Source organism: Pieris rapae, chromosome 15 (genome assembly GCF_905147795.1).
Source record: "Pieris rapae chromosome 15, ilPieRapa1.1, whole genome shotgun sequence".
Lineage (NCBI taxonomy): Eukaryota > Metazoa > Arthropoda > Insecta > Lepidoptera > Pieridae > Pieris > Pieris rapae.
In genome coordinates this window covers 4,454,464-4,467,863 of record NC_059523.1, presented here as the reverse complement: position 1 = coordinate 4,467,863, position 13,400 = coordinate 4,454,464, and the positions used below count along the sequence as shown (strand labels likewise).

Below are 13,400 nucleotides of genomic sequence, written 5' to 3'. Positions count from 1 at the left end.
TTCAAGATCTAGATTACGATTTCTTTTTACTCTTATGCAAAAGAAAGTATAGCTTTATAATAACAATAAAAAAAAATACGGTTATTTTGGAACATAAGATCATCATGGTATCACTTATTCCACGTCATTAAATTCGAGCCTGTTGGCATCCCTACTCATTGGCAAAGAAGACAGAGGGTGTTGGCCGAGTAAAAGCCAGCGTAAAAAACTCTCGGTACTGTTTGCGTAATTACGTAAATTATTTTCCATACTATCAATAAATTATCTCATTATTATAAATATTTAAAAATAAACTGAAGACGAAGAAGAATATTGAAAATATGGATAATTTATATAGATGTATATAGATTTAGGCTGATAGATGTAGTCTTAATAATTTTTAACATATCAGTCTTATCCATATTACGCCATAAACACCGTTCGCACCCGCTGTAATGAATAGGCGTACCTGCGTGAGCCATGTCTCCTTCCCGCTCGCACACTACGCACTTAGTACCCGCCAATATTTAAAAAAATCGCATTAAATACCATTATTTTTTGGAAAAGAAAATGTTTTCATGGAGATATTATTTTACGGAGGAGTCGCTTGTACTAAACCTGTTTATAGAGAAAACTGTTACATGTATAAAAAGCTTTTCTTATTTCTTTGTGGTATGTAGAATAATGGTTGCAATTTCATATCATAGCCATAGACAACATTGGTAAAAGTCACCTGGGGACTTAGTCAACATACCTTATCAATAGTGTATGTAGAAAGTCGAAAAATTTATATGAAAATATGTCGACGCGAGCTGTTATTAAACCCTCTGATTTCACGTCGTTATCTTTGACTAGTTAACTATTTTTTTCTATTGAATATACTTTTTTCTCCATTAATTTTAGGTAAAGGGTAAAAATAATAAATCATAAGTTTTGGTGTTTGTATTATTAAAAGTTAACAATGACTATCATTATACATTATGGTTTTACATTTCTTAATCTAAACGACTCTTATTACTAACAAAACAATAACAACAACTTATGTAAGGCCACATAGTTCATACAACATTATCTATGGTACAAAAATATAAAGCTATTTATAACAATATTTAATATATAGTGTCTCTGCCATATATTTAAAAAACAATATCTGTAAGATGACACAATAAGTAAAATTGAAACTGACTCAAGGTTGAAATTAGTTTTATATATTTATTTATTATTCACTTCGAAGTTCATTTGGTTGAATTTGTAGAATCTTTTTCAAGAACTGTTTTAATAAATAAAGTGGAATAGACAATTTTGAATATACAAGTGGGTCCGTCGTCCATAGACAGCAATGCCATAGGGTTCACGAATGCATTTTAAGACAACATAGGGGTGGTAGGTTTTTGAAATATCGTATCCTACCACAGATATAGACGCAAATGTAATAAGAACGCCATCTAGTAACAAATTCGGGGTCCTATCTGTCTGATATATTAGATTAGACTAGATAATTGTTTTTTGTACAGGGCAGCTGCAGTTTCAGCACAAGTAACGATATAGTCTGTGCGAAAAGAAAACGTCATGATTTGAGCTGTCTTAAATTACCTTTTTTGTTATGTTGGCAGCATTACGTCATTATAGTTCGACATAAATCTTGATACTTGAAAAATGTATCGAATTCTAGAATGTTAATAGTTTGTATAACCGCCACGCAGTTTTCTTTCCGCAGATTCTACATGTATTTTATATTAAACGTATGTTAGTACTTCAATTTTATTCCAAATACACATACATACAAACATACATACATATCAGGGTGTTCTTTTACACAAAAATATACCGCTACGACTATTGCGATAGTACGAATTCGATTTTACGTATTGTCCGAGGCTTCTGCCTTTTAGTGCACGACTCCTACAATCCCTTTCACATCTGTTCAATATTTATTCATACTAATATAGAGGTAATGTCTGGATTTTTATTATTTTTACCAATAGAAAACCACGTTTATGAGTGTCATATATTAAAAAATAACGATGGTGGGACAAAAACGCCTCGTCTCGCAGGTCACAAGTTCGGCGCGCTTGCGGTGCGATGCCGCGCATGTAATTTGTATGTAGGATGACGTTGCAGCACCGCTGCGGCGCCGCACCGCAGCTTTACCGCATCGTGTGGCCGCGCTCTAACCATGATGTATTGAGTTCAAGTGAAAAGATGCCCACCTAAGTCAGTCACACATGTGAAATTATATAAAAACAAGTCTTTCGCCGTGTATGTCTGTCTATTCGGGATAATACCAAGAATTACTGCACGGACTTCATTGGGGTTTTCACCAATATCAAGTGAATGTATGAGGTAGGTATATCATTTTTCAAGGTCACGAATACCAGTAAAGTAAGTTTTTAAAAACTCTTATTCTATATCTACAAGACTGACAAGTTGCATTGTACAAAAATTTCCACATTTAATACAAACTAAACAACTAAACAAGACTGATGTTACGTTTACATAGACAAAACCTGTTCTCTACGGTATAAAATATCGTAAAAAGTTTCAGTTGACCTGAGGTTTAACCTGCGATTCACTTTAGGTGTGAATCACTACCGCCAAACGATGTATGGGGATGGTCACGTGACCTAACTAATGAACATGTATTTTTTTATTATATACTAAAACGTTATTACGGCTATAGACAACACGTAGACGACTTCTGCATTCCACAGGTTAAGTTTGATAAATAATGTTAATCGAGTTTAAAACTGATATAAAACTTTTGTTAATACGCGTACACCAAATGCAATATTCCCATTCAATTGTTATTTGAGTCGTACTTTATAACGACAAATGCATAATTTATTTTATTGTAGATTTTGATCCTTCGTTGGGTCACGTGACCTTGAGTTTAAAGTAGAAATTTCAAACACCTGACACTCCTTGTTGGTCCCGCATAAGGAATCTCGCCGCACATGGGCGATTGGATTAGTCATATGCGTCAGGCATTCTCACTGAAATAGCGAAAGTATAATTATTACAAACACTTTTAAAAAATCTGATTAATGCAAAATTAAATGTTGAGCGGTGTTTTGTTTTAGAATTTAGCGGGTCCAAATCGGTAGAATTAGTTTATTTAAATTAATTTTACAGATTATATATGTTTATAGGGGATATATATTAGGATCATAGTGTCTATACTGACTGAAAATTATGTCATAAAATAGAAAAAAATATAAAAAAAAAATTAGAAAAAGTTATACAAAATAATTACCTTATATAAAGAAGAGCTGTTCCGTCAAATAGGCAGGATTTTCACGCACGTATGCGACCAGTTCCGAAGCTGCCTCTTGAAGTACTTGCAATTCCTTTTTAAGCTCGGGGTTTTCGGGAGGAGATTGGGGGGCTTCGACAGAAGGAAACCGGTTAAGGGGGGCTTCATTTGAAGATCGATTTTCCTCATTGGGGGTCTGGACAGAATCGGTGGGGAAAAGAGATGGATCGAGATCTCGAAGCAAGACTAGCGCGTCTTGGGGCAACTGATAGCTGCGGTATGGGGTCACTGTGGGTACTACGTCCACTTCCAGACCGGATACACTGAAAGTCAACGGATATAAGATATAAATTTTGAACCTATTTAAAACCGATAAAAAACTAATTTCATAATAATAATAATACGACTTAGCGTTTAATTCATTTGAGTACTCTAAGTAAGAAGTAACGGGAAAGATATAAATACAATATGAAATGTATGTTTTTTAATATTCTGCTTTTTTGCTCAAGACAAAACACAAAAGTTTAACAATATAAATTATTTTAAACAGCTGTCGATATCTTACATTAACGATAATGGAACAGAAACTTCATATTATATTTGTTTTATAATATTTAGTTAAAATGCGTATGCGCGTACGTTGTTTATACGGACATCGATAAGTCGTTAAAAACAAAACTCGAATTGAACTCCTCCTCGCTTTTAATAAGTAGGTTAAAAGACAATTAACACAATTTAGTAATTACATATTTATATTATATATTAAATAAAATATTACTCACGTGATCTTATAGAACTTGCGATACTGCGCGGTACGGTGCGCAGTTTCGTTGAGAAGCCGCAATGCGAGCGTCACCAACTCATCAGCACCATGTGGCTGACGGTACACCGCAACACTGCCTAGGAGTGGATGTTCAGCTATTTGGAAAACTTATATTTAATAGTATATATTTAAATTTTTTTTTGTTTTTACACATTAAGGTGAGACGATTTTTTGAAACGACTGACGTATACGTATACAATGACTGTGCGCGTTTTTAAAACAGTAATTTAGAACAGTCTATGTAAGTCAAAATCCAATTCTCATTTCTAAATCTCAATCTCAATCGCATGACGGACTAAAGTTGCACTTAGTACTAAGTTCCGACTCTGAATCTTAAGATAAAATCCTATACCTCATAAGCGTAGTAACGTACACATATTTATTTATTAACACTTCGTTGCAAGTATACAAAAAGGGATACTTGCAGTGAAAAAAGGAGACCAACTTATCGCTTTCTAGCGATCTCTTCCAGGCAAACAGTGTGAGAAAAAAAATAGATAAAGATGAGCACAACTTTTAAAATTCTTAAGACATCATAAAATTTAAATCTGTTATAACGACATCGAAGGGCCTACTCATAGTTGGTCGTAAAAACCGATAGTCGTAATAGCCGACGATGTTGTTATTAAGAACCTGAATTAAGAAGAATAGAATTCAGCCGGGACCTTTGATTTCGGTCAATATAATTGGGATTCTAAACGATGTCGTCGAAATCGATTTTGACTGTATTTATTAAGGGAAAATAAAACTATGAATAAAAACTTATAGTACAAAGCAAATTAATTAAATGTAAAATTGACAATAACAGAAAAGGACACATGAATTAAAGTCTACATAGGGGGGCAAATGAGCCTGCGGGCAAAAAGGGCAGTCATCGCAGCCCATAGACACCCATTTTTAGTAGATGCGTTGCTGGCTTTTGAGAGAGGAGTACGCTTGAATTTTGAATAGTTGGAGGTCGTATCTCTCAGGGAAGACCCCTACCGGGAGTCGATTCCACAGTTCGCTAAACATTTTAATATTATTTAAAACATTCATCAATCACAATATAAGTATTTGATATATTTCAAACGTAGTAGGTAATGCTAGTACAATAAAGAGTTACGCCCAAACCCAATAATTAATCCATAAGATTGAAAACAATCTGAGATTCAATTACGAAACAATTCAATTACAAAAAATGAGCATTCCAATAACAAAACCTTACGAATACAATCCATTTTTGGCGATGGATACAATGCAATCTCTTCTACACTCGTATTTGATAATCAATATAAACCTAATAAAGTAAATAAAACCGTACAAATAACATTTAAATATACATGTCTATGTTAAAAACATATCAAATAGCTTTTTTATTTTTCTTTAAACTGGTGTAAGTTAAAATCTTAAGATAGAATATTAGAACAATTAAACTGTCATTTTCATACAAAGGTCTATCCACATACACCGATCCGACCTACCATGGATGTCGATTGGTTAGTGGCACACTTTTATCAATATTTAAGATGTCTATCCCCGATTGTCAAAAATGGATTGGGCATTGGAAGAAAGAGAAGTTTGATTTCCATATTTACTACTAGCGACCCGCCCCGGCTTCGCACGGGTGCAATGCTGATACTAAATACACTATAGAAAATCTGTGAACGTTGTATATAAAAATGTGGGTTATCCATAAGAGATAGACATATACCATCACGGACTTTTCTGTAGACATTTTCAATGTGTACAATACTTAGTGCATTATTTTGATAAAACTCGTAGAGTTCAGCCTGCGTTTGCAATATAAGTGGAAAAAATGTAATTATTTACGACATCACATTAGAAACCTCAAAAATAACAGTACTTCTTCACTATTTAATGGATGTTATTACACATATAAACCTTCCTCTCGAATCACTCTATCTATTTAAAAAAACCGCATCAAAATCCGTTGCGTAGTTTCAAAGATTTAAGCATACAAAGGGACATAGGGACAGAGAAAGCGACTTTGTTTTATACTATGTAGTGACAAAGATACTCACGCGTAAGATCCCCTGTAGCCCGATGCAGGTGTTGCAGGGCAGGAGTCTGCAATAACACCAGTCGTGTATCAGGTGACGTCACAGCTCGTCGCATCCACTCACCTGCAGCACCTGCGATTGTCGACCAGCGTTCGGGACAGTACACGTCATACACCTGGAAGATTTATTTTTGTATTTATTTAAATCACTTAATAAAAGATAACAAACAAGATGGCAAAATATATACAAACTAAGGGAGAATTGAAAATAAAGTTAAAATATATCTTGCGCTTAGGGCCTCTGTTAGGCGAGACTATTATCCAGAAATCACTCATAACTGAAGAATTAAATCAACTCATTTCATATAAAATACCTTTTTAAAATGAAATCTTTTAATATATACTAAAAATTGAACAAAAGAGAACTCAAAAATGAAAAATAATAATTACATTAAAAAATTTCATCCCCAATGAAATATTTAACTAAAAATGTTTTTTATTTGTTGTAAAAAATATGACTCTATTATGAAATGGTTAAGGCTTTTTTAGATTCTATTAATTTATTTTTAATAAGGTTGAGAAGAAGTAGATAATATTATGAAATAAAAAAAAAACACGCCTACTTTTTGGACGTTTTTGACTAAAGCCAGTTTCTTTACGATGTTTCCCTTAACCGTACGATCAATTGTTAAATACGCATAAGGTTCGCACCTAGGAATTCAAAGATAAGACTCGCACGCTGAGGTCTAGGCCAATACTGCTTTAATATTATAACTTGCCTATAGGATTAGTACATTATTTGTATTTTTCTATTAAATGAGTAATAAGTTACTTAAAAATAATAATTAATTAATATAGTAAAAAGTTTGAAACCAAATCAAAAAGAACTTTTTTTGAAAATTGAAAGCTTTTCAAATTGTTGACTCATACTGTAAGTATGTTAAAAGAGTCAATTTATTACCGGGTCATCAGTGACACGAGCTAAGAGCGTTCTTAATGCGGCTGCAAGCCTCATAACGTGCGGGCAATCCCTTGCGTATACGAGCACTACGCGACCGCGACACGTTCCTGCCGAATTCCGCTTCCATACTGATTGCATTATCCATCTAAAATGAAAATCATTCCTTATAAAAAATATCTAAAATTAAAAAAAAAAATTTAGTATCATAATTATTGTCAGTTTTTTATTTCATTTAAAAAAACAGAAAGTTATTTACTTAATAATTATACAAAAATATCGCTTAAAATGAACAATAATTATGATACATAATTGATAATTGTATTATTGTTATATAAAATTTTAAATTAAATAAAGAAACAAATTAATATCTTTGTTTTTGTTAGATTAAAATTATTTGTTCCACTAAAATTTCTTGACCACTTGACAGTGTCATTAGAACAAATATAAGTTTAATTTAAATTGTCATCTTACTTTTTTACTATTATTTTATCTTTGGTTCAATGAGATTCTTAATACAAAGGAATTTCAGTAATTATTATTTACAGGAAAATTAATTTAAATGTACTTGCATCAAGCCACATTTGTCCATAACAAATTAATTATTTTCAATATTTTGTAAAAATTAAAAACCTAAACAAAATTTTAAAGTTGAAGTTGCCTTCCATATTAGAGACAGAGGCATAAAAAATAAATGAAGAAATAAATCAAGCTATCTCTTATAAAACCCAATTTTAAAAGTAATCCATTTGTTAAGTATGACATTTGTGTGTAAATTTGCATAACATTTTTTTTCCATGATTTTATAAAGAACATATCGATATTTCAAAATTATATAGTTTAGGTTTAAAGACATTTATTCTCATAATAGACATTAGTCACTTACATGAGAACACTTATAGGCTAACGGTAGAATTTGAAAAAAAAACACTTTTTACATTTTTGGAGTCTATTATACCGCAGTATTCCCCCAACGCTCAATGTTTTTTTGCGGTAATTAGTTCTATACTTAGGTAGAATTAAATTATGAGGGCGTCGTGAACTGCGCTTTTGAATTTGATTTATTTTAGTGAATGTAATGTTAGTGTGTATGTAGTCATTTAAAATTTTATAGATTATGAAGCTGGTATTGTATTGAAATAATTGTTTTATATTCATCAGTTTTGTTTCTGTGTAGATTTTTTTTATTATTATTTAAGCATGTATACACTTACTGCATCCAAACCCGTTTGCTTTCGATACGGCGACAAACTAGCCCAAGGGCAACGGCAAGTGTAACAGCGAATGCAAGAGCTCCACAGGTGATCCATAGCAGCCCACTATTGTCATGTGTAACAGGCACCGGATTCTCTGGTTTATGCTCTGAAATTTTTTTACAACCACATACAGTCAAAATCTGTTATAACGACATTGAAGGGACTACTCATATTTAGTCGTTATAACCGATAGTCGTGGCACGGTGCGGGAATGGGTCAAGAGACAGTCCGAAGAAACAACCGGGGCGACAACTAGGATGTTCTTGCCCGACCCAGAAGCTGCGTACAAAATCGAAAGGACCAAAGGGTTTAACCCTATAATGACCCAAATTTTGACAGGGCATGGAGCCTTCGCGGAATACCTCCACCGTTTCAAAATAAAAACGAGTCCCGCATGTGAATGCGACGAAAACACAATACAAACGGTGGAGCATCTCCTAGTGGAGTGCCCCATATTCGCCATTCAAAGGCACGATCTGGAGCAGACCGTGGGGATGCGGATGACACGCAATGTGCTGCCCGACATCCTTGCGGGGCACAGGACGGCCCTGGAAAAATTTTGCGAGCGGATTCTGGGGAGGACGGGAATATTCAACGGCGCCCGGAATATTGTTACGCCCTGTAATTAATTCAAAATGACCAAAATGTTGCAGCAAAAAAAGGACCCTGATAAGCAAAAGTCAGGGGTGGGTTCGCAGCTCCATTATAAAAAAAAACCGATAGTCGTAATGGCCGATAACATATTTATTAAGAACCTGGGACCATTGATGTTGGTCAATATAACCGGTATGTTGTTCTAAACGATGTCGTCGAAAACGGTTTTGACTGTATTATATGTTACAAAAATATAACATTTAAACCCTACTGAAACACTCTCAAACATGTTTAATATATTTTTATCAAGTCTGCGGAAGGAGATCCAGCGATTATGCGAAATATGATTATTTTCTATGCGTTTCGTTCATTGACTAAAACTTTTTTTTTTTCAAGTATCAAAATTACTGTCAAACTATAATGATCTAATAGCGTTGTCAACTTATGAAGATCATTTTGCACTGCAGCCATCTCCAATTCCTCATCGGTTAAAACTGTAAAACTATTATATCTTTGACATTCGCTTACGTAATATATAAATATATATACGCAGAATAGTAAAAATTCCCGAATAGGCCCACTATTCTTAGGATTGTAGATGATAAACGTAAAATTGATTTACCCTCGATTAACTGACGATTTTGTTAGAATCCACCCTAAGAGAACTACATCGGAACTTGCATACAAAAATGGTTTTAGATGTTCTGTTTGAAAGAAATCAATATTTAATACACAGAACATTAATTTAACAGGATAACAACTGGAAATTTTTACTATACGTATTATATATATCTATATATATTTGTTACTATACGTATAGTATAACGCAACAATTACTTCTACAAATTTTCCTATTTTGAAATAGTTTTGTGGAACTAACCAAAGCTGTACTCTGTGATAGAGTTAAATATCGATCCAGTTGTCCAAGGTGCCAAATGTTGGAGTCGCATCCGATAGTCACCATAGGGCACCCACAAAGAGCACACTACTTCAGTTTGCCTTCTGCCTACTACAGTACAATTGTTGGTTACGTCTATCTGAAAAATATTTTAAAACTTCGTTAGAATTTTGTATCTATACCTTTTTTAAAATTAAGAAAACATGTTAAACTAAGTCGATCGCTTACATATTTATACATGTTTTAGGGTTTCTGGAAAGCTTAAAATATTAAATTTTACTGAAGAAATGTTTAGGATATCATATTGTCGAAAGAGATTTTCAGTAAATAACTTGTTAACTATATGTTCGGGTTGTATACAACTATGGATAATAATGTATCAATTATGAAGGGTTGTAAACTGCAGCTATTTCTGCATATGCGAAAAGTGGTTAATGTCTTAGTAATTTAATGAAAGACGCTATCAAATCCTACTATTTCATGCGTATCTGTAACGATATTTATTTCGATACGAATTGGAATACTAAAGAAGTGTTGATTGCGTTATGCCACTCTTATAATAAACAATTATATCTAATCTATAACAGCCAAATCTCAAAAACAGAGGCTATCTGTGAAGGGAAGAATTGAGTGATACAGTCTGTATCGGAATAAGGAAGGAAGGTTTTCTTGTTTCTAAACTTTGTGCCAGTGAAAAAATTGTATAAAACTTAGTATTGCGTATATATTAACTGTGATTAACAAAACAATTTGTCTCCAATTATTATGCAGTAGAGTGTGTGTCGTTAAATGACGTAATCACTCACATTAGCGTTATTACCCACGTAGGAGCTATCAATGATCTGACCTTGATAGATGATTATTAAATTACTCCATACCAGAACAGCAGTTAAAATATATCGCAGTATGCTGCTAATATACTATATTAAAATCCAATTCAATTAACACATGAATATTATTTAGATATTTGCTGTATTATTTCATTTCTTAGGAGAATTTTTTTATTTTGACTGAGGGTACTTTATAAAGACTATATTTTTTTAGTTTATTTATTTTTAAGCTATTGCATAGATTTTATCGCGGGCTTTGAGCGCGGCGACCGAATCAAGAAATTCCGTAACGAAAAAAAACCTAACACTGATCGGTGACGTAGCAAGCGCGGCCGGTGCAGCCGGTACTCGTGAGAGTGAGACGGACTTTATAGGGGTGTCTGAGTGTGGTAGAGTGGTAGATTGAATTAATATCAAAGATAAAACTTGCATTAATATCATAGAAAAAATAATTATATTTTCATCAGTTGCTAAAAAATGCTATGCAATAGCTTTACCGCGGCAATCACCGAGTGCCACACGTTCATTATTTTCATATTGTTCACAATTTACTATTTCCTTTATAGCCACTATTAGTTTTCTAAAGCATTGAGGAAAAAATTACCAAAATTAATTTTAGCAAAATAAATGATAATAAATTATCGGTTAAACTACAAAATGGATAAACCCACAATCATCAATACAAATGTATAACATGTGTTTAAATGTTACTCTTTTATGATAATATACTATATAACAGTTTTAGAAGAAGCCCTTTATTTTATTTTATCTGTTTTAGATTGTTATGAGTATTACTATATTTTTTAACGAATACTTATCAAACAGAACTGGCAAGTCACAAACATACAACAATAAAATTAAAAATAGTATGTGACTAATTAACATAGACAACATTTACCGGAGGTTGACCAGTTGAGTTCCCAAACAAATCCATTGAATATTCTGAAGCTGGTATGTAGCTCAGGAACCAGTGAACAGTCAGATGCTCACTGAAATATAAATCTTATATTGCACACAATGCCTTTATTTGGAATGAGTCTAACAGTGTATTTATATTTTTATCACATTATTTTCAAAATATGTTGGTTAAGAGCCTATGTAATAAAGCCATAGTATTTTAGTATATAAAAGTACTTTCGGTCACTGGCATTCTGAGGGCGAGATAAGAGAGACACACAGAAATGTGACGAGAGAGAACTATGACTCCTGTATATATCTAATGTAATATCTATGTAATTCAATACATTTTTGACATACAAAAGTCGGAGTTGCGCCAACTGTTTGTATGTTGTATGTTTCGCTTATGAATTTTACTGTGATTGATAACATTTTTTAATTTTTCAAATAACAATACACAATAGCTCAAGTCTTAGCAGTTTCTGGGTATCATGGGCTCTTAAAAAATATCAGCATAGAAGAAGTTAATAAATGCAATAAGTGGTATAATTTGAATACTTACCCATTGCTTTGTGTATTGACGGGACTTTGGCTTTCTGTAAATTGTTGTTTTGAATATTCATTTTTGGCATAAAAAACATAATCACTGGGACTGGTACTGTTATTTCCATGATGAAGTAAGGTCTTTATGTGATAACAAGTGCCATTAAATATTAGATCCAAACTTGTTGAAAAGCACGCCTGGAATATTTATAAATCATATGTAAATAAAAACTGCAACGTTTCTGTAAATATTCATTCATAAGCTTAAACTTACATTTGTACAGTTGAGATCCATATCCAATCTTCTTCGAAAGAATGAGTGTTGAGGACCTCTCATCATAAGGCTATATTTTTGGCATTCATTCTCTGACCTATTTTCAATATACCTTAAAGTGAGTTCCCAACTTGTCACCTCTTTATCACTCTCTGTACACCAATTAATATTATAACGTCCTGCAACATCTTTGCTAGGAATAAAAGTCAATTTTGACTCGGAATTATTGCTACAATTGATATTCACATATTCCGCATAACTTAGGAACCCGTTCAACAGTACAAGTACCAGTACCGTTATTATCATTGTTTTATTAAAGATTCAGTCCATAGTAGATGAAGATACGTCTTCACACGAGGTCTAAGAAAACTTATGCTTAAATACAGTAAGAAAGCCCGTGTTAAAGGTTATCAAAAGGAAAATAAGTCATCTAAATCACGGACAAAAATACATAAAACGCCACATAGCATTGGAACGAGGAGAATCCTTTTGTATATACGTTCACGCCTAATTCACCGCCTTTTCTATGTTTTTAGAAATCTAGAAGTAATATTAAAATTACTAAAGCAATTATCCTGTTTATTTATTTGTTTTAAGTTTTCTAAAATTAAAAACACTACACTATTAAAATGTAAACAAGATTTGTGAATAAACTTCTGACAATTGACAAAACGTTGCGAGAAATGAGAATTGACCGTAGGTATGGACACAATATAACTACAGAACATGAGAGAGAGAGATTTCAGATTAGGAATACATCGACGTTTACAATGCGATACATTCTCTACGTTGCGAGAAATGAGAATTGACCGTAGCTATGGACACAATATAACTACAGAATATGAGAGAGAGAGAGAGATTTCAGATGATTGCGATACATTCTCTAGAATCTAGATTCGATGCTTTGAAAGTATTGATATACTCGATGTATTTATGTTTTATTATAAAACATCGAAAGGATGATAAAGCTACCTATAAAAATTGAACACTATACAAGGTTACATACAAATCATACAATAAAAAATACTGCAATGTGCTACTGAAAAGGCATACACTTAGCATCTATCAAGTGTCACATAAAATCTATCAAAAC

General features: G+C 32.9%; 1 protein-coding gene across 1 annotated transcript; it reads right to left on the bottom strand.

Annotated features, from left to right (window-relative positions):
• Window positions 1–906: 906 nt before the first annotated feature.
• On the bottom strand, window positions 907–12,974 carry LOC110995602. The gene is made up of 10 exons (XM_045631380.1): window positions 12,308–12,974; window positions 12,053–12,231; window positions 11,492–11,582; window positions 9,746–9,902; window positions 8,230–8,377; window positions 7,019–7,163; window positions 6,080–6,233; window positions 4,015–4,150; window positions 3,233–3,555; window positions 907–2,972 (listed from the first exon to the last, which is right to left on the bottom strand). The coding sequence occupies exons 1-9, from the start codon at window positions 12,611–12,613 to the stop codon at window positions 3,234–3,236; spliced, it is 1,638 nt and encodes a 545-aa protein (XP_045487336.1). The 5' UTR covers window positions 12,614–12,974; the 3' UTR covers window positions 907–2,972; window position 3,233.
• Between the last annotated feature and the right edge of the window lie 426 nt (window positions 12,975–13,400).